Below are 22,354 nucleotides of genomic sequence, written 5' to 3'. Positions count from 1 at the left end.
CATTCCCCTCACGGAATAACTCCTCATGTGTGAATGTAGATGCAAAATATTCATTTAGTTTGTTAGCTACCTGAATAGGATCATCAACATTTGAACCATCGATATCAAGTTTATAGCTTTCTTTCTTGCATTGTATGCCACTACTAATACCTTTCCAATGTATAGCCAACAATCAGTAGTGAATGGTGCCCTTTTCTTGAATTGGATGTGAGTTATAACTAATTTCTTGAGTGCTACTAAAGTTCATACCTATAAGTAATTTTAGTGTTCATATTGTCCATAAGCGTATGGTGAAAAAAAAAGAAAAAAAAAGAAAAAAAAAAAGTTCTTACTATTTGCTAAATTAAACTGTTGAAAATATTAATAAATAAATATTTATTTAAAATGGAGTAATTATTAATTTCATGTGTGCACATATGAATGCATACACACAAGTATATAGAGATTTCTCTTTAACTTACAATTGCTGGGCTAATATGAACTGGAAGTGGAAGATGCCAAGTTTCGCTAGAATTGGAACAAACAGGATGATAGATCAGTGTGAAATGAGTAATGGGATAGCCTCCATCACTGGCTACATGCCAACGGACTGTGGCCACAACGGTTGAAGGATGTACTGTCACATTGATTAACTTACCTGGTGGTGCTGGAAAAATAATGTAAACAGTAAAATTTAAAAAAAAAAAAAAAAACCGACACTTTTTTTATTTGTAATATTTTTCCTTTTAATAAACTTGGGGTTAAATAATAAAAGCCTTTCAAACATGGACTTTAGGGTCCAACTAATATTTATTATCTATTATTACTACATGCAAAGTATTGAACTTTATTATGCAAATGAAAAATTAACATAACAAATTTTTTTCAGCAAAACTGAAATAGCTGCAATTTCTGGTAAAAATATACTATAACAGATCAATAATTTATTATGGGTATTGATGACAAGGTTACACTATTTTAAACTAAATGTGATGTATGTGATTTAAACTGGTGAATTTGAACTCCTGATTAGGACAACTAATGCTCACATGATAGGGCAAAGGGAAACACAGTGTCGCGAAAAAATTGGAGATGATTAGTTTCATTGGTATGTACAATGTATTTAGGAAGGATAGGGGAGACAGAAGAGATGAAAATATCATGCTTCTTATCAAAAGTAGCCAGAGTGCAAAAAGAAAACTTGCTGAGTCACAAGTTATACCTCCTAGGATAGAATTGTGTAGTGTTAGTTAGATGGAAGCAAATGTTTAATGAGAATGGCATTAATCTATAGACCAGAAGATTGTGAAGAGTATAATGACAGTTTTTCTACATGCAGATGAAATAGGTAAGGAAGTATGAATATCTTATTATGGGTGATTTCAATTTGCCCCTAAATGTTTGGAACAAATGGGAGGGAAACTTGCCATGGGGAACAAAATTTAAATAAACTTGATGATTATTATTTGTACCAGCATGTTGGAGAAAATACTAGGGCTAAGAATATTTTAGACCTTATCATTACTCATGAATCAGATGACATTACAGGGCTTAGAGTACAGGAATAATTGGCACTGTTTTAAACTAAATGTGATGTGAGGTTTGTTGTTAATAAAACTGGTGAATTTGAACTCCTGATTAGGACAACTAATGCTGGAATATGAAGAAAGATGTTGCAGTAGTTAAAGGTAAAGGCATGGGTTTCAATTTCAGAAAATTGGGCAGATTGCAGAGGTGGAGGCAAATATACTAGAATTGTGGAATACATTTAAACAATAGTCACAGAAGCCACGAATGCATATATATCATTAAGAAAATATAAAATGAGAAGGATGCTGAGATTGATGAATATGAAGCTGGTCAGTCTAATAGAGCAGAAAAAGATGGCATGGGAAAGTTACAAAGTGATGAAAATTACTGAAGCCTACAACAGTTAAAAGTTGAGCTGTAACAGTATCACAGAAAAGATTAGGGCAGCCAAGTCTGAGTAGGAGAAAACAATGTCTAAAAGAGCAAAGAATGGGGACAAGGAGTTTTTCATGTATGTGAATACAAAGAAGAAAACCTAGGTGGAAAATTTTTCATATATGTGAGAAAGTCTTAGATAACCTAGCTGACAGACCGAATAAGTACTTCACATCAATCTTTACGGACAAAGACCCTGTGGTGAGTAGAGGCTGTGCAAGTGAAGATGGAAAGCATGAAATTAGTGGTGCTGAAATTTCAGATTATTTATTAGAAAAAAATTCCAGCCTAAAAGCAAGTAAGGCTCCTTGAGTTGATAGCATATAGCCAGTGATTTTGAGGGGGGTTGCCCGAAAGTACATTGAACCATTGCAGTTCATTATGAGGGAATCATTGGACTCAGGAGAAACTGGAGTGAAGAAGTGCCAATGTATTGCCAATACATAAAGGCAATCCTAAGAGTAAATTACATAACTACAGACTGGTTAGTCTGAGTTCGGTAGTATGAAAAATCTTGGAGGCAATGATTAAGAGTGCAATCTAGAGCCATCTAGATTAAATGGCATTCTGAAGGACAAAGAACATGGTTTTGTTAAGGGAAAATTATGCTTAATTAAGCTGGTAAGCTACATTTACACTATCACTTATGAGTTGGATGACTTGAAGCTTCAAGAATGGTCAGAAAAGTGGAACTACGTTTTAATGTAGTAAAATTCAAGGTCTTCTACTTGGGGTATAGCAACCGCAAAATAACTTATACACTGTGGGATTGAATTAAAAAAAAAAAAAAAACAGGAGGAAGAAAGGGATCTGAGAGTTATGGTACAGGCAGATATGAAGTCCACTGAGCATTGTAAACAGGCAAGAAAGCCCATGGTGTCCTATCAATGATTTATTGAATAGCCTTCAGAGATAGGGAGGTCATAATCCCACCATAAAAAGAAATTGCAAAATAATTTTAAGACTGCACACTATGAATGCTGTGTCAAAGTATGGAGACCTGATCTAAAAAAAGACACTGAACTTCCTGAAAAGATCCAAAGATGAACAATTTGAATGGTGAGACTGGCAAAAGGATGCCCATATGAGGAAAGACTTTGATTATGTGGGCTATAATCAAAGGGGCATTTTAGAGAGGGACGGACTGACTGACTGAGGCCCCTTGGCAAAGGGGCATTTTAGAGAGGGCCTGACCGAGGTTTATAAAGCCTCTGAGAGGGATTACTAAAATGAATGAAAGCTAAATTTTCATTGTTATAAAAAATTTCAGAACTAGGAGCCATAAATTTAAATTACAAGGAACACGTTTAGACAAGACTGCAGAAAGTTTTCTTTTAGCTAGTGAGTTACTGATTACCAATAAAGTTGCCTCTGCAAGGTAGTTGAGACTCATAATTTGAAAAAATTCGAAGGAGAGCTGGATAGTTACCTATGTGAGAAGAAAAGTGCATAATTTGTCTGTTTTCTTATTTACTTGTTACAGGTTTTTGGCCAATAGAGCAAAAGCCTGTTGCCTTCTTGCACTATTACTACTACTAATACTAATATGGGTCAAAATAATGCTTGCACACATCGTGTTCTTGTTTGTGACTGCAAAGGCTGATATTTGCAAGATGTTTGAAGGGTATCAACAGGGCCGGCCCGAACAAAAGCGGAGCCAGGTACAAAGTTGACTTGCTGGGCCTTGATACAAATTTCGTACAACAAAATAATTTATTGCATTTTGATATTTATTACATTGCACAAATTGGTTTAGCAAGGATTACATGAAAATGATAAATAATTAAATTATTTTAATAAAATTAACATTTCAATAACAAAAAAACTTTAATAAATCAAATAAGAAAAATAATTGCTTCATATACTTATAAAATACAATTTGGTATGCGACTTAATCGAATAAGGTCACAACACCTGATTTTTGTTTCATTTTCTTACATGTTTTACCGAAAATTCGTTGCTAATATCATCATAATTTAGTTTTTTGGTTATTTCGGATTCGTTAGATAAAATGGCTAAGGAGGTAAATCGTTTTTGACTAATGCTCTCAAGTAATTTTTTATTATTTTCAATTTTGAGAAAGATCTTTCTGCAGATGCGACGGTAATTAGTAAGGTTAATATAATTTTCAGAACAGTAACAAAATTTGGATACAATTCAAATAAATTATTTTTCAGTAAATATTGTAATTCCGGTTATTTGGGCCACAGGTTAATCGGGGCAGCTGTTTATTTGGGGCAAATCTTAAAAAACAGAAACCAATCAAGAAAACAGCCAGGGTTTACTTTGCTTAATTAGGACAGCATACCATTTAATCGGGGCAGGAGACTGCAGCACTGGAGATTACCATACGATTCTCTCCGACGGTACCATGTGGTTTGGTCGAAATTCTGGAGGTCACAACCATAAAACAATAAAAACAATTAACAGTCACCTGTTTATTGGGCTTTTCTGTTAGTGAAACGGACAGTAAACTCGATCTTACTGAATTTGTGATAATACAGACAGCTGGAATTATGTGGGTTATTATGGTGAAATGTGTTTACACTTCCATGAAATCTTCAATCATAGAAAAAAATTAATTTTCAGATCTTCTCTTCATTCGTATTTTAAAGCTTTGTTACTCGGTTCTCACTTGTGCATATTGTGTTACTTGCAATTTGTGTGTGCCGTGTTCTTTGTTATTGATTGCTTATCATTTTACTGTTTTAAATTTTAACCCCCACCCACAAATGTCAACCAGTTCGTATGTACATATTAGAGTACGTATTAATTATTCCGATTATCACATATTTTTTAATTGGTAAGATTTATTAAAGGTAAATAAAGGGTAAATTACCAATCAAGTTGCCTCTGCAAGGTAGTTGAGACTCATAATTTGAAAAAATTCGAAGGAGAGCTGGATAGTTACCTATGTGAGAAGAAAAGTGCATAATTTGTCTGTTTTCTTATTTACTTGTTACAGGTTTTTGGCCAATAGAGCAAAAGCCTGTTGCCTTCTTGCACTATATGGCTACTACTAATACTAATATGGGTAATAAACTTTGCTTTTATAGCTTGTGGATAATATTCCTCCTAATTTCGCTAATTAGAAATGCTGTTTAATAGAATTAAAATTCAATTCACAAACGTGATCACAACGACGGCGCTTACTGCACATCGTATAGTAAACGGTACTTTACTATGTTGAGTTCGTCGTAACCTGATTTGATTGTACAGTGAACCAATTGTAAAGGGGGGGGGGTACATCGTATTTTTAACTATTTACGTGAAAATTCGGATAATTGGGGCAGCTGCTGAATCGGGTCAAAATGCACTAGTCCCGATGTGTCCCAAATAACCGGAATAGACTGTATTTGTAATATTGTGATCCTGGAAGGCAAAACTCGACGACAAATTTTGATTTCATTAAATAAATCAATGCAATCAATATCGTCTTGCAAGGTCGTATTTAAGTCTTTGCAACATTTAAGAAGATCGTTTTCAGTCAGTTTTTGAATATTATCCGAATTATATAAAAACCATACGATGTCTCATGTTCGTGATAAATTTTGAATCTTTCCTTAAAAGAAATAATCGCACTATCGACTAAAAAAGACTTGAAGAACTGCATAACACTGGAGCTGCAATGAAAAACAGGAAATGATTTCATCGTGCAAAATACGAGGAACTTGAAACAAATCTTTTCAAGTAGTAATGCCAATGCATGATTATAATTTGCCAATATCGCATCACGCAACACAGCGGCTACCCCTGAGGTGATATTGTTGTACACATTGGCACTAATGATATAAAGAGTAGGAGACTAGGGAAATTACTTAACAAGTACAGGTCAATGTTGAAAAAAAGTTGTGAGTTAGGGTTGAATTTGAAAGTGTCTGAAATTCTGCCCAGACATGATAGGAGGGAGTATATGATGAGAACCTTGTCAATCAATTTGGCCCTGGAGAGAAAGAGAGAGATTGTGTAAGGCTTAAGGATAAAATTTTTGTCAGCCTGGTCTGTCTTTGTTAACAGGAGAAACTGCTTCTACAGGGATGGGATACACTTAAATAGAAAGGGTGCAAGAATATTTGCTGAAGCTATCAAGGCAGTGTTAGGTGGGTCGGAAAACTGCTAGCTTGGGGGAATACACCGGCTAATAGATTAACAGTAGCTGCTGGCAGAGGTGAAAGTGATTCTTGCACTGCTTCTATTGGAATGAGAAGCAGCCTGAAAAACAAATTGCAGGATATTTCAGAGACTGCTGGGAGTCATTGCAGAACAAGTAAATACAAGGGCTGTTTTAGGGTAGCTAAGAATAGGAACAGGTGCATGTATACTTGCGTATACACCAATGCTACGAGTTTGGTAAATAAATTTGATGAATTTCGGGTGTTGGTCAAAACATCAAAGGCAGATATTGTTGGGATATTAGAGGCGTGGTGTCACACAGATATAAGGAATGCAGAAATGGAATTTGGGGAGTACAATGCGTACAGGAAGGACAGACAAGATAGAAAGGGAGGAGAGTTTATGCTATTAGTTAAGAAACACGTAAAATCCAAGGAAGTAGAGCCAGTCGACGGGGCTGGACAGTGCAGTGCGAGTCAGTTTGTGTGACATAAGCACTAGGAAAGCAAAATTGAGAGTAGAAGTGTGTTATAGGCCTAATGACTCTGATGAGTATAATAAACAACTGTACAGAGAAACAGAGTGGGCCGGTAAATCAGAGTGTCTTAGAATGGGGGATTTTAATTTCCCCAGATATTGACTGGAATTTGTGGGTTGGTCAATCACACACTAGCAAAAGGCTTTTGTGGATTAATTTGATGATTGTTTTCTACAGCAGCATGTTCGGGAGGCAACTAAAGGGAGTAATACTCTTCATCTGATTATCAATAGTGATTCTTCATACATTAAGAATATGCAGATAAAGGAACCACTAGGTGGCAGTGATCACAGTGTGCTGAAGTGGGATTTACTCAAAGAGGTAACTACCATCAGGGGTAAAGGGAAGGGTTTTTGCATTCATAAAGGCAACTACGTTGGTCTGAGACAGTATTTAAATTCCATAAGGTGGGACCAACTGATGATTTTACAAACAGCAAATTCAAAATGGCTTTTCATACCAACTAAGAAATACTGTTGAAGGTTTAGGCCTAAATGGATGTCAGATGAACTAATGAGACATGTGGCAGAGAAGAAAATGCATAGGATACATATAAATTAACAGGGAATGACATGGAAGCCTATGATAGATACAAAGGGTACTAGGAAAGTTTTGCAATACAGCTTTGTTTATTTAATTTTTTCAAAGTAATTTCCTCTACATTCAATACACCTCTCCATCCTACGAAACCAATCTTTAAACCAGTTCTGCCAAGTTTCACTAGGGAGTAAAGCACACTCGTTGTCCCAAGCCCGTAGAAGGTCCTCATCACTGGAAAACCGCCTCCCTTTTAGCTTCATTTTCACATGCGGGAACAGTGCAAAGTCGCAGGGAGCAAGGTCTGGACTGTAGGGAGGGTGCTCGAGAAGTTTCAGTCCTGTCGTGGTCAAATATTCGGTGCAGGCTTTGGCGCGGTTAGCTGGAGCATTATCGTAATGGAGGTACCAGGTGTCCATTCTTGACTTTGGCCGCAGGTTCTTCATAGATCCAATGACTTTAGGCAGGCATTGTTCAGTATACCACTTAGCTGTGACTGTCTTCTGCGTGTCCAAAACGACACGTTCCACAATTCCACTAGATTTGAAAAATACAGCTATCATTTTCTTCTTTACAGATCGGGATTTTCTGACAATTACAGGTGTGTCGTCATCATCAAAGACCCAAACTTTGTTTTGAGCCTTGGTCGGCAGATCGTAATAGTACAGCCAAGTCTCGTCACCTGTCACGATGTTGTTCACATACCGAGATTGTCCCTTATCAAACTTTTTTAACATCTCCCGGCACCAAGTCACACGTCGTGTCATCTGCTCTTCAGTCAGTTGATGCGGCACCCAGAGAGAACAAAGTTTTTTCACGTGCAAATTATCTTGCAGAATCGAACGAATTGCTGGTGCATTTAGGCCCAAAGTATCCTTTATCTGTTGGTAGGTCACTCGCCTGTTTTCGTCAAGCATTTTCCTCACAGCAGTAACGTTTTCCTCCGTAACTGACGTTCGTGTCCTTCCCGGCCTCTCAGAATCCTCCAGAGTGAAATTTCCCCTTTGGAATTCTCTATACCACCTGAATATTGTTGTACGATGTGGGCAATCATCATCTAGTGCAAGAGTCATTTCTTCTAAGCACTGGTCTATGGTTAAACCACGCACGAAATTATACCGCAAAACTGTCCTTATCTCATTTCGTGACCACGATGCCATCGCAAGCACTTTACACTCTCACTACTAATGAATAACTGAGCCCATCGACTTGGCGCGGCGGCTACTATGCACGTATGAACATGTCTCAACATGCAGCAACAAGTAACTTCCTGTGATTCATTGTTGCGTCATATTGCAAAACTTTCCTAGTACCCTTTGTATAATCTGGTCTGTAACCAAGTCACAAAAGAAGTTAGGTAAGCAAAGGCAGATTACGAGAAATCTTTGGCAAACGATTCAAAGAAAAACAATAAAGAGTTCTTTACTTATGTAAACTCTAGAAGAAAAGGGATGAATGATATTGGTCCACTTGATATCAATGGTTTAACTGTTGATGATCCTGCTCAGGTAGCTAAAACTAAATGAGTATTTTGCATCTACATTCACACATGAAGAGTTATTCATGGAGGGGAATGCCAGAGGTGAATTAAACTCAGGCAGTGAGCAAGATGATTTTTTAATAACTGAGAGCATAGTGGAGGAGAAATTGTTGACGATAAACATAAGAAGGCACCTGGGGTGGATGGGATCTATACAGTTATATTAAAGTAGGCAGCAAAGGAAGTAAGCAAACCTTTAGCCATAATTATGAGAGCTTCCTTGGACTCAGGGGAGGTATTGGAGATGTGACAAATTCACAAAACCAGATCAAAGGGCCACGAGTAATTATAGACCTGGTAGTTTAACTTCTGTTCCAGGGAAATTAATGGAGGCATTTGTTAAAGAAGCACTACAGGATCATCTAGACAAGACCTCAGTTATAGCTCGGACACAGTATGGGTTTGTTAAGGGGAAGTCTTGTCTGACCAATTTCTTTGGATACTATGATGTAGTCACAAAGGAACTGGATGCAAAGAATAATTTTAATATCATATATTTGTATCTTAGAAAGGCTTTTGATACTGTTGCACAGGGAAGACTGCTGCACAAATTGGAGCAGTGTGGCATTGGAGGCTAATTGCTGCTATGGATGAAGGGATAGATGAGTGGGAGAAGACAGAGTGGTAATCAGTGGACAGTGCTCTTCATGAACTAATGTTATTAGTGGAGCCCTCCAGCATTCAGTGTTGGATCCATTTTCTGTATTTATTAAGGTTACTGATGATGGTATGTCAGGCTTAATGTCCAAGTTTGCAGACGATACGAAGGTCGACAGGGTTGTTAATGACAGTACACTGTTGCAAAAGGATCTAGAAAAGTTGGGCAGGTGAGCCGAGAGGTGGCAACTAAAGTTTAACATTGACAAATGTAAAGTACTGCATATGGGTAGCAGGAACCCTCAGAGTAACGTATCACCTGTGTGGTACTACACTCGGGATGGTAGAGAAGGAAAAGGTGGGGGTAATTGTGCAGTCAAATATAAAGTTTTCTGATCAGTGTAGACGGTCTGCAAGAGTAGCTCATGATGTCTTGTCAATGATATAGAGGAATTTTTCTAGCAGGGATAGGTAGGTGATTATCCCCTTGTAGAAGGCAATGGTGAGTCTACATGTTGGGTACTGTTTACCCAACATGTGGCCAGCGTGTTTTAGAAAGGATGTAAAGCTGCTGGAACAAGTACAGAGAAGGGCAACAAGATTAGTGAATGGAACAAAGGATTGCTCTTACGAAGAAAGGTTTAAATTTTGAAAATTACAGTGTCTGGAGACTAGGCACCTACAAGGTGACCTGACTGAGGTATATAAAGCCTTGAATGGTTTGATCATGCCCAATGCTGACGGGATTCTTCCTCTTGCCCAGAATAACTGCCTGAGAGAGCATAAATTCAAATTGAGGAAAGACAGTTGTGCAGTTTTCCTTTAGCCAGAGAGTGATTGAATGTTGGAACAAACCTCTATCTGTCTTTGTTGAAGTTGAATAGATTCAAGGCAGAACTAGACACACATTTGGAGCTAGTGGATAGGTGAAATGAGGTTTTTTTTGGTTGATGCTATATAAGTTTGCTTTATTGCATTATGTTCCTTTGCTAATGCTAATATCAGATCCAATTTTACAAGAAAAGGCAAATTATCTAGCTCAGCAACATGGAATTGTTGACTTCAAATGTAGCAATAGCTGGCTGGCTCCAAAGATAGGAATAATGTTTCGCAAAAAGTTTGTGGTGACTGGATTAATCGACAAAGAAAAGGCTACAGTAGCTGTGTTCTGTACGGTCTGTTCTTGAAAAATGAGTCAAAGGATATTTTTAATCTTCACAAGACAGGTTTATTTTATAATTAGCTGCCAAACAAAACGTATGCTGTTCGAGGAGAGTCTTGTCATGGTGAAAACTTAGAAAACAAAGACTCACTGTTCTGTTATGCTGCAATTCAGATGACAGTACAAAACCACGCCCACTTGTGATTGGTAAATTTTCCAAGCCAAAATGTTTTAAAGCAGTTAATCAACTTCTCTGTGATTATGATGCCAACAGAAGTGCTTGGCTTATAATCAATATTTTTCAGTCGGTTATCAAAAGTGGACAGAACAATGGCTTCCGAAAAAAGGAACATTTTGATGATTCTAGCTCATTGTACAGCACATTCTGCCGAGACACTTAAGTTGACAAATATACAGCTGTTGTTTTTATCCCCCAATACTACCAATTTAATGCAACCACTCCATCAAGGCATTATTTATAAACTCAAGTGATCATACAGATTCCACCTGATAAGGTACTTGATCCACAATGTAGGAGGAGGAGGAGGGAATAATTTGCAGCCAATTTGAAATGTCTTGGAATATAATCCACAGAATCAGAAAGAGTGGCTTTGGAGAGAATATCATCAAAAAATATGGTCCAGCAGATGAATGTGATAGTAGCATTGAGGAATGGAGAAATTTGAAGGAGCATATGGATGTTCCTTCAAATTTTTGTTGGTGAATTTGAAGAGTTTGTGAAGGTGGATGATTAAGTTGCTACGACTGCAACACAAGAAGAGCTGCTAAGCACCAAACAAAACAATGTTTTTGTTACTAGCGACAGCAAAAAAGTGCATACACTGCCATCTAAAAAAAGATGGCCAAAATGCATTGAACATAATAGTGAATATGTTTTCCTGCAGTAATGTTCTGAAAAAAAAAAAAAAAAAAAAAAAAAAAAACTATTGCTTTTGATAATGTCTGTGCTGTAGTTAAAAATGCATATAGGATAAAAACTGTGCAAACAACATTGGATTATTTCTTTAAATTATATTAATTTATTAAAAAGTTAATAGTTATTTCTCCCTTTATGTTAAGATTGTAATTCTTTTTACTGTGATACTAAAATATTGTATATGTTACCAGCAAAGTGTGAAAAGCAGGCATTCTATAAAATGCGTTACGTTTTTAGAGAAAGTATGAAATGTCTGTTTTTTTTTTAATATTTTACATACTTTCCCTAGAATACCTAGGCATTATATAGAATGACAAATACTATTTCGGCAAAGTATGAAAAACGCTTTTATTGAAAAGATGCATGTGAAAATGTAAGATATGGGATTTTTCTACAGAAAGAGAAAAAAAAAGACCAGTGCTGAACTACTTGTTGCTACAAGGTAAATTGCAATGGCATTTTGAATTGCACTTAAATGCCTTTTTCATATAGAAGCACACCTTATGAACCGTTTGCCGCTACCCGTGGACTGAACGGAAGCAGCTGACCGGAGAGCTATTTCGTGGTCAGGAACATCTCCAACTCTCAGTAAGTCTTTGGGACATAAAGTGAATTGTGATCTGGCATAGAGTTGGTTTAAAATTCCTTCAGCAGTTCCAAGTCGGTAAAAACCATCATTTGTCACACTCATAGCAACCGCCAGCAGATTGCACGAGTCACCCCGTCCCTTGTCGACATCTGGGATAGGAACTCCCACAGTGGCCCCCCAAAGGTGCAGGAGGAAATTTTTTGTCGGAATCAATTTTCATTTTTTTGGCCTGTATTTCTAGATTCCATTTAGATCGAATTTTACCTTCGACAGCATTCTCAATATTGAAACAAAGAGTACACAAAATATTAACATCATAACCTTCTATTTTCTCACTTCCATCATCTTTACTTTCATGTCCACAGGTGGCATGAACATTTCGGGGACAGTTTCTGCACGTATGGGTACCACTGGTTTCCTTCAAACAGATGCAGCAAGTAGCAGAACCGGAAGCCTCTTCAGTAGACATGTATTCATCACTACTTTCGTTTCTTCCATCGTTGACTATAGTCTCATCCGTGTTTTATGCAATAGACTTTCTCTTGGATAGGGTGATCTGTTTCTTCTTGTATTGTTTGAATGTTTTCCATCATTTTTTCCAGTTGCTCCTCAGTCTGTATGTCTTGTAAAACATCTTGGGGTAAGGAAGACATTGTGAGACCCACTTTATGTTTGCAGCCAAAGAGAGCTCCATATGGTGTTCTCTTAATCTCAGAATGAAATGCCCTGTTCTTCATAAGTTGCACGAAACGTAGTCCCTCACTCCACTGGTCAGTTTTTTTCATCTTGCATCCATGTACACAGCATATTTTCAATGTCCTGATTAACTCTTTTGGCACTTCCTTGGCTTTGTGAGTGGCGAGGCTTGCCATGGATGATCTTCGAAGTCGGACAGTACTCCTTTAGGCTTCTCACCACATTATTAGCAAAGGTAAATGTAAAGGATAAAATACTCCCGGCAGTGATGTTTAATGTCGCAAGGCGAGTCACGTGACTTTCGATGCTCGCCTCAAACAGAGAGCCAGAGCACTTCCGCCATTTGCACTGATGGCTTTGTTCGGCGGTAAGAAAAACGCGATTTCAATTTGGTCCTGCTGCACAAAAAATGGCTGAGCAAGCTACATTGTCCAGGCAGGAATCATGGCTTATTGACATGCAATGATGATTCTAAGAAGAACTATCTAAAGTTCAAGCCAATGCTGCTAAAAACTGCATTTTGTTTAACCGAAACTACCTACCAAAAGTTAGTGAACGATGTGAAAAATACTAATATATAGCTACTAAGAAGAAACCTTGTGACTTTTGGCTGCTGAATCGCTATGATGTGATGGTCATAGAAAACAAAAGAAAGTTGATTTATCTTGTTAAAGAAGGCATCAGTGAAATCCAGTTTTACGTCACAGATTCTGAATTATATTAACGTACTTCATGAAGCTCATTTGGCCATTGGCCATGGAGGATGTGACAGAATGTTGAAAGAAACCTCACACAACTACAAGAACATTACTCGTCATGACATTGAACTGTACATTCACCTTTGTGAGCCGTGCCAGAAAAAACAAAAAGGTGTTAAAAAGGGTGTTGTAGTGAAGCCTATGATTTTTTCCGAGTTCAATTCCTGTTGTCAGGTAGATCTCATTGATTTTCAGTCACATCTTGACAGAGTTTATAATGGTATACCAAGATCATCTCATTAAGTTTGTGGTTCTCAAGGCTCTGACATCAAAGACAGCAGAAGAAGTAGCATATAACCACGTGGACATATTTACGTAGCTTGGAGCACCATTGATTCTACAATCTGACAATGGCAGAGAATTTGCTAATAATGTGGTGAGAAGCCTAAAGGAGTACTGGCCGACTTTGAAGATCGTCCATGGCAAGCCTTGCCACTCACAAAGCCCAGGAAGTGTCGAAAGAGCTAATCATGACATTGAAAATAGGCTGTGTATGTGGATGCAAGATGAAAAAACTGACCGATGGAGTGAGGGACTACGTTTCGTTTGGTGCAACTTACGAAGAACAGAACATTTCATTCTGGTTTAAGAGAACACCATATGAAGCTGTCTTTGGCTGCAAAGATAAAGTGGGTCTCACAATGTCTTCCTTACCCCAAGATGTTTTACAAGCAGGCTGAGAAGCAACTGGAAAAAATGATGGAAAACATTCAAACAATACAAGAAGAAACAGACCACCCCATCCAAGAGAAAGAGTCTATCGCATAAAACAAGGACGAGACTGTAGTCAACGATGGAAGAAACGAAAGTGGTGATGAATACATATCTACCGAAGAGGCTTCCGGTTCTGCTACCTGCTGCGTCTGTTTGAAGGAAACCAGTGGTGCCCATATGTCCAGAAACTGTCACCGAAACGTTCATGCTGTCTGTGGACATAGAGAAAAGATGATGGAAGTGAGAAAATAGAAGGTTATGATGTTAATATTTTGTGTACTCTTTGCTTCAATTTTGAGAATGCTGTCAAAGGTAAAATTCGATCTAAATGGAATCTAGAAATACAGGCCAAAAAAATGAAAATGGATTCCAACAAAAAATTTCCTCCTGCACCTTTGGGGGCCACTGTGCGAGTTCCTATCCCACACGTCGACAAGGGATGGGGTGACTTGCACAATCTGCTGGCGGTTGTTATGAGTGTGACAGACGATAGTTTTTAGCGACTTGGAACTGCTGAAGGAATTTTAAACCAACTCTATGCCAGATCACAATTCACTTTATGTCCCAAGGACTTACTGAGAGTTGCAGATGTTCCTGACCACGAAATAGCTCTCAGGTCAGCTGCTTCCGTTCAGTCCACGGGTAGCGGCCAACAGTTCGTGAAGTGTACTTGCAAGACCAAGTGCCAAAATTTGAAGTACTTCTGTATGAAAAAGGAAGTTAAGTGCAATTCAAAATGCCATTGCAATCTACCTTGTAACAACAAGTAGTTAAGCACTGGTCTTTTTCTCTTTCTGTAGAAAAATCCCGGATCTTACATTTTCACATGCATCTTTTCAATAAAAGCCTTTTCATACTTTGCCAAAATAGTATTTGTCATTCTATATAATGCCTAGGTATTCTATACGGTGCCTAGGGAAAGTATGTAAAATATTAAAATAAAACAGACATTTCATACTTTGCCTAAAAATGTAACACGTTGTATAGAATTCCTGCTTTTCACACTCTGCCGGTAACATATATATCAAAATATATACTGCACGATATTTTTAATTCTGTTAATTGCTTTTTTTCTTAGTTTATCTTACAAATAAAATGAAATCTTTAAAAAATGTTATTCTTATTACTTATTGTTAGACAAGGCTTTTGTTTTCAATTAATTTTATTAATTTAAATTTATTTTTGATATTATTATTTTTTATTATAATTAGATAGAGTATATACAAAAAAAAGGTAAAATTTTGACACTTTTTGGGGGACCTCGTTACTACAAATCTTGCTATTATAAAATCTGAAATTTTATGTCCCCTGAACTTTGTATTAACGAGATTCAACTGTATTAATATTATTTTTTCTCTCTAATATTCCTTTTGTTTTTTGAATCTATCTTTTTATCAAGTTGAGAATTAAAAAAAAAAAATAGGAGGAAGATTTAACTCATCACTGATATAGTGAGTAAGGGTTATAAAGCGGAAATTTTTTCAGTCCCTTGATGCTCGTTATAACTGAGTTAAACTGTATATATATATATATATATATATATATTTTTTTTTTTTTTCAAAGTTTAATTACTCTCCAATTATTCTCACTTTATAATTTTACATACGTGAAAGAGTTTTAAGTTTTCGACAAGATGTGAAGTATGTAACATGCAAAGAACAAAATCTTGTTAAGTGAGGCTTTGGTTTCGATAATAATATTTTTTTAATGAAAACCCCAAACACGAGAGGTAGTTGAACCTATAGAAATAGTACCGTGCATGGGCTTGAGGTTGAGAAGACGAAAGAAGGTATCTGCTGACATTAGATTTGAACTTCTACAGACTGTAATTTTCAGGAAAAACGCACGAAGGTTGTTCCGGAAAACAGCAGTCGAATGAATAAACGAGGAAGATGACAAGTTGGTTCCGTGAGTTTGAAGTTGACCCGTAAATGGATATTGGCTGCTGGCAGCACATGTTCGGACTTTTTTGAAAGAGAGAGAGAGAGAGCGAGAATTATAAAAGCCAATTCAGAAGAACAGTGCCCATGGAAGTATCTGTAGAAAAGGCATGCAGCAGAAACAGTACGTCTATGAGACAGTAAGTGGAGAGGAGTCATTAATTAACCTAACTGCCCACTTCTGAATAGAATCTAGAAGCCTGACAGAGGTTTTGGGGACACCACCCCAGTTGTAGAAACAATATTCCATGGTAGGGCGTATTTGCAATTTGTACAGAGTGAGCAGTTCAGAAGAAATGTAACACCAAGAGCGAAAGAGAATCCCAAGGTTTTTTGATGCAGAGGAAGCAATATTTGTAATGTGCTTGTGCCAAGACAGTTTAGAAGTCAGGGTAATCCCCAAAAGAGATATATCATCTTGCCTAGAAACCAGAGTGTCACCAAAGACAAGGATAGTAGAAGAAGAATCCTTTTTGCAAGATATAAGACAGGACTGAGTTTTGGAAGGATTGAAATCATCTATGCTATCTTTGTCCCACTGGAGATCGGCATTTAAGGAATTGGTAGCAGATATTCAAGAAGTTGAAGCTGCTCGAGCAGACAGAGGTTTCTCAAACTGGAAAGTGGAATGCAATGTGCTATCATCAGCAAAACAATGGATTGGATTTCCGCTCAACAGAAGAAGGTCACTAATATAAAAGAGGAAAAGAGTGGAGGGAAAGAACTGGACCCTGGGGGAACACTAGCATTAGTGGAGAAATTAGAGGACAGAGAGCCGTATACCATCACCCTTAGTAAGCGGTCAGAGAGAAAACTGAATAATCAATTACAAAAAACAGTTCGCAAACCATATAAGAAGGAAGCTTGTTTAGAAGACCTTTGTGCCAAACACAACTGAAAGCTTTGAGATGTCAAGAGCAACTGCTTGTGTTTCTCCGAACTTTTCCATTGAATTTGTCCATAAATGGGTAACATAAGCCAAATTATCACAAGTGGATCGACACTGATGGAATCCATACTGGCAATCATTGATCAGACGGATAGATAGTTTAAGAGTTGGGGGTAAATTGATTTCTCCATTACTTTAGATAGAGTAGAAGTAATTGCAATGGGATGATAATTGGTTGGGAGTGATTTGTCACTCTTTTTAGGAACTGGCTTGATATGAGCAAATTTCCAAGCAGAAGGAAAAACATCTTTGGAATAAGAAAGTGAAAAAAGGCAGCAAAAACAGGAGTAAGTTTGGGAGTTCAGGTTTTGAGAACAAGTGGAGAAATACCATCAGGACAAGGAGCTTTCTTAGCATCAAGATTTGTCAAAATCCTTCTGACATACTTCTGATGGAAGACCACAGGAGGCATTGAATGGAGCGTGTTGGGAATGGTGGGAGGTGTTTTACCAAGATCATTAATACATGAGTTGGAAGAAAAATGGGATGCTAGCAGGTCAGCTTTACCGTTGGCTGAAGTGACAACAGAACCATCTGGTTTTGACAGAGGGTGGCAAAAGTTGTAGCCAATAGCTTTGGCAAGAGAGCAGAATGCTTGGCTGTCATTAGTGCAAGAAGCAAGTTTTCTACTCTTAGACTGTTCAATGCCTTGTTGGGACAGATTAATAACTGCTTTACAATTGTTGCGAGCTCTGGTGTAGTCAGAAAATGAAACAAGAATTGGAAACAAGCCAATTACGATATGCAACATTCTTCTTTTTGAACAGCCTTAGCACATTTATTGGAAAACCAAAGTTTAGATAAAGGATGAGATTTTAAGGTGGAGTGTGGAATAAAGGATTCAATTTCTACAAGAATAATTTCACTGATATGGTCTGAGCAAATGCTGACATCAGAAGTTTTGGAAAAGCAATCCAACCAATGAAATAAAGAAAAGAAATATCGCAGGTCATTCTATTTTGCATTCTTGTAATTCCAAGCAACACGAGGTCGGGAATAGCCACGAGATGAAGGCTCCTTTGGAGAAGTGGTATTCACCAAGTTGTGATCTGAGGTGCCTAAAAGACCACTCACTTCAACCATGTACTTAGAAGGGTTGTTTATGAGAAAAAGATCAAACGTGTTGGCTGTATTAGCATTAGCAAGGGCACATGATGCAAGCTTATATAGCATCAGCCAAAAAAAAACAAAAAAAAAACACCCTTCTCATTTCCCCTATCCACTCGCTCCAAGCATTTGTCTACTTCTGCCTTGAATCTGTTGAAGCTATCAACTTCTACAACAACAGATGGAAGTGTGTTCAAATCAACCATCCGCTAGCTAAAGGACAACTTCTGCACATCTATCCTAGAACTGTCTTTCCTCAATTTGAATTTATGCCCTCTCAGGCAATTATTCTGAGCAAGAGGAAAATTCCCATCTGCATTGAGCATGCTCAAACCATTCAAAGCTTTATACTCCTCAATCAGGTCACCTCGCAGGTGCCTAGTCTCCAGACACTGTAATTTGCAAAACTTAAGCCTTTCTTCGTAAGAGCAAACCCTTTGTTCCATTCACTAATGTTGTTGCCCTTCTCAGTACACATTCCAACAGCTCTACACCCTTCTTAAAATGAGGTCTCCAGACCTGTATACAGTACTCAAGGTGTGGCCTGACCATCGCTTTATACAAGGGGATAATCATCTTATCCGTGCTGGAAAAATTCCTGAATATCATTGACAAGACACCATGAGCTACTCTTGCAGACCATCTGCACTGCTCAGAAAACTTCATGTTTGACTGCACCATTACCCCCATGTCCTTTTCCTTCTCTACCACCCCGAGTGTAGTACCATACAGTTGATACGTTACTCTGAGGGTTACTGCTACTCATATGCAATACTTTACATTTATCAATGTTAAACTTCAGTTGCCACCTCTCAGCCCATCTGCTCAACTTTTCTAGATCCTCTTGCAGCAGTGTACTGCCAGTATCATTAACAATGCTGTTGACCTTCGTATCGTCTACAAATTTGGACATAACTGTCCAATATACCAATATAACTGTTCTGATATATCATCATCAACATCATTAATGAATACAGAAAACAACAGTGAACCCAACACTGAACCCTGAGGGACTCCACTAATAACATTAGTCCACGAATTACCACTCTGTCTTCTCCCACTCAAACATCCTTTTGTCCATAGCAGCAATTTGCCTCCAGTGCTACATTGCTCCAATTTGTGCAGCAGTATCAAAAGCCTTTCTAAGATACAAATATGTGATATCAAAATTATTCTTTGCATCCAGTTCCTTTGTGACTACATTATAGTATCCGATCAAATTGGTCAGAAAAGACTTCCCCTTGACAAACCCATGCTGTGTCCGAGCTATAACTGAAGTCTTGTCTAGATGATCCTGCAGTGCTTCTTTAACCAGTGCCTCCATTAATTTCCCGGGAACAGAAGTTAATTACTAACAGGTCTGTAATTACCTGTCTTCGCCCTTTGATCCTCCTTTGTGGAATGGGGTCACATTTGCACATTTCCAGTCCATGGGTACCTCCCCCAAGTCCAAGGAAGCTCTCATAATTATGGCTAAGGGTTTGCTTACTTCCTTTACTGCCTCCTTTAATAGGTTTAATAGGATGGATAGATTCCATCCACCCCCAGGTGCCTTTCTTATGTTTATCTTCAACAATTTCTCCTCCACTTTATTACAAGATTTTCTAGCTTACTGCCAGAGTTTAATACACCTCTGGCATTCCCCTCCCTGAATAACTCCTCATGTGTGAACGTAGATGCAAAATATTCATTTAGTGTGTTAGCGACCTGGGCAGGATCATCAACCATTGAACCATTGATATCAAGTGGACCAATCTGACTCATCCGCTTCCGTCTAGAGTTTACATAAGTAAAGAACTCTTTGCTGTTTTTCTTTGCCTCCTTCGAAAAAGATTTCTTGTAAACTGCCTTTGCCTGCCTAACCTCCTTTGTGACTTGTTTACAGATCAGCTTATATCTACCATAGGCTTCTGTGTCACCTTTTAATTTATATGTATCCCATGCATTTTTCTTCTCTGCCACATGTCTAATTAGTTCAACTGACATCCATTTAGGCCTAAATCTTGAACAATATTTCTTAGTTGGTAAGAAAAGCTTAGTAGCTTCCAAGATTATTTCTTTGAATGCTTCCCATTTTGAATTTGCTGTTGGTAACATCATCAGTTTGTCCCACCATATAGAACTTAAATACTGTCTCAGACCACCATAGTCACTTTTACAAAAGAAAAACCCTTCCCTTTACCCCTGATGGTTGTTACCACTTTGAGTAAATCCCACTTCAGCACACTGTAATCACTGCCACCTAGTGGTTCCTTTATCTGCAGATTCTTAATGCAGGAAGAATCACTACTGACAATCGGATCAAGAGTATTACTCCCTCTAGTTGCCTCCAGAGCATGCTTGTATGGTTAGGATTGTCCGGTATTCTGGTAGTAAATGAACCATCTGTAGTAATTGCAAAAGCTTCAGCATCTCAACCAGCTGGGTTTGTGTGAATCTAGCTGAGTTGTGAACATTAAAATCACGAAGAAAAATTATCTGCGTGTTAGGAAAGTTGGACTGGACAGAGTCAAGTTGCAAAGGGAGGAAGTCAAAGAGCTCCAAGTGATTAATGGAATTGGGAGAATGGTAGAGACAACAGATGAATTTGACACAATGAGGTAGGGTGATTTTAAGTCAGAGAAGAATCCAAATTACCAAGTCTATGACAGGGAATATCGGAACAGACTTATTCACAAGTACCACCCTTGACGTGATAGGAATCGTACAGCGAATAATTTGGGCAACTGATATGAGCAGTGGTTGAATTAACCAATAACTGAGATTCTGTCAGAAAAAGTGCATGGGGTTTGGCAGACTGTAAGTGGAAATGGCATAATTGAGATTAGACCGTAAACCATGTATATATTTGTGAAATGAACTAGGAAGTGTTTGGGAAGAACAGATCTTTTCACAGATCTGCACCACAAACCCAAAGAACTGATATAACGAGGCCACGTTATATCAGTTCCTTGACATAACGTGGCCTCGACAACAACTCCCTCCAGTCACTATCTGGCAGAGTATAGGCAGCAAGATTTTACACTAACTGATCCAGAAGCCTCGTAGAGAGTTACCAATAGGTTCGGTCTGGTGTACTAACTAGTGGCTGGCCTGTGAACACCATTTTAGAGCTGTACCCTTGAAATGTAAGAAAGTTTGGATCTCGCCATGGTGTGCATCATAACCTCAAAAGACATCAATCATACTGCATGGTGAAAGAGATGGGGGAGGGTTGATTGGAACCTAGCCCTGGAGACTAAACATGGGTTCCACCACTTCAAGCCTCCAATAAGCAAAGTGGTGGTATTGCACTGGTTGATGGGAGTCATCTACCACCTAGCATGGTCTGGTAACACAGAGGGGTGGCATTTTACCATGTGGTGTGGGCACCACACCTTGACCCCTGCTTACATTGGTTCACACCTGGGTGGTCACTAGGGCTTGCAAACTGGTTTTATAAAACCGGTTAAATCGGTTTTCATATTGAGTTGTTAAAACCGAAACTGAGCTTCTAAAACCGGATTCGAATATTTTCTTAGTTAACCCTTGAATATAGTTTTTGTTTGTTCGTTTGTCTGGATCGTTCAACTGCTTTATGTTTTCAACATGTTTTTTATTTTATTTTATGTTTAGATACGAATCTCATGAGCAAGTGGCCCAAATCTAGGAGGGGTACCTTTTATCTTCCCACCTGTATCATGGCACAATGCAGGTGTACTCATTTACGACTGAGTGAGTCGGAGCGATAGCATAAAAGAAAATGCTCAACATTTCTCCGTTCCATCTATCTTGTTCGCCAGGCAAGTTATTGGAACGCGCCTCATTGATGGTTACCCACTAGAAACAGATTCGCTGAATATTGCATCAAATTTCAATCGTAGAAAGTTTTTTGCTTCTTTATTCCTATTAAATTTGCGATCAAATGTTCTCCAAAAAGCAGCTTCACCAAATTTAGCTTTTATGCAATTTTGAAAATACAATAGATTTAATTAGGGGAAAAAAATTGCGAGTAAATAAATAAAAAATTTCTTTCGTGAAAGTTTTGAAACTTGCCTCATTTAGACTCTTCATTCAATGCTTGCGGGAGGGATACATAGTATTGTGCCTTTGTGATCTTCAATATTTTTATTTAAAATTGTCAATGATATAAATTCCTACTGATTAATATTTATTACTCTTAATATGCCTAAGATTAAATCAAAATGTATGGAATTATTTTGCTTGAAAAAGCAAAGATGAAGCACAATGTTC

General features: G+C 37.9%; 1 protein-coding gene across 2 annotated transcripts in view; it reads right to left on the bottom strand.

Annotated features, from left to right (window-relative positions):
* Positions 1 to 22,354, bottom strand: part of LOC150085814 (neural cell adhesion molecule L1) — a 263,360-nt gene that overhangs the window by 168,764 nt on the left and 72,242 nt on the right. For both annotated transcript variants that reach the window (XM_090373501.1, XM_090373502.1), the window contains exon 3: positions 462 to 646. In XM_090373501.1, coding sequence (XP_090229627.1) covers positions 462 to 646 — 185 coding nt within the window. The remainder of the gene's footprint in view (positions 1 to 461; positions 647 to 22,354) is intronic.

The sequence above is a fragment of the Mastigoproctus giganteus genome, chromosome 5 (genome assembly GCF_048544385.1).
Source record: "Mastigoproctus giganteus isolate SK-2022 chromosome 5, ASM4854438v1, whole genome shotgun sequence".
Taxonomy (NCBI): Eukaryota; Metazoa; Arthropoda; class Arachnida; order Uropygi; family Thelyphonidae; genus Mastigoproctus; species Mastigoproctus giganteus.
This window is presented reverse-complemented; position numbering and strand designations above follow the sequence as displayed.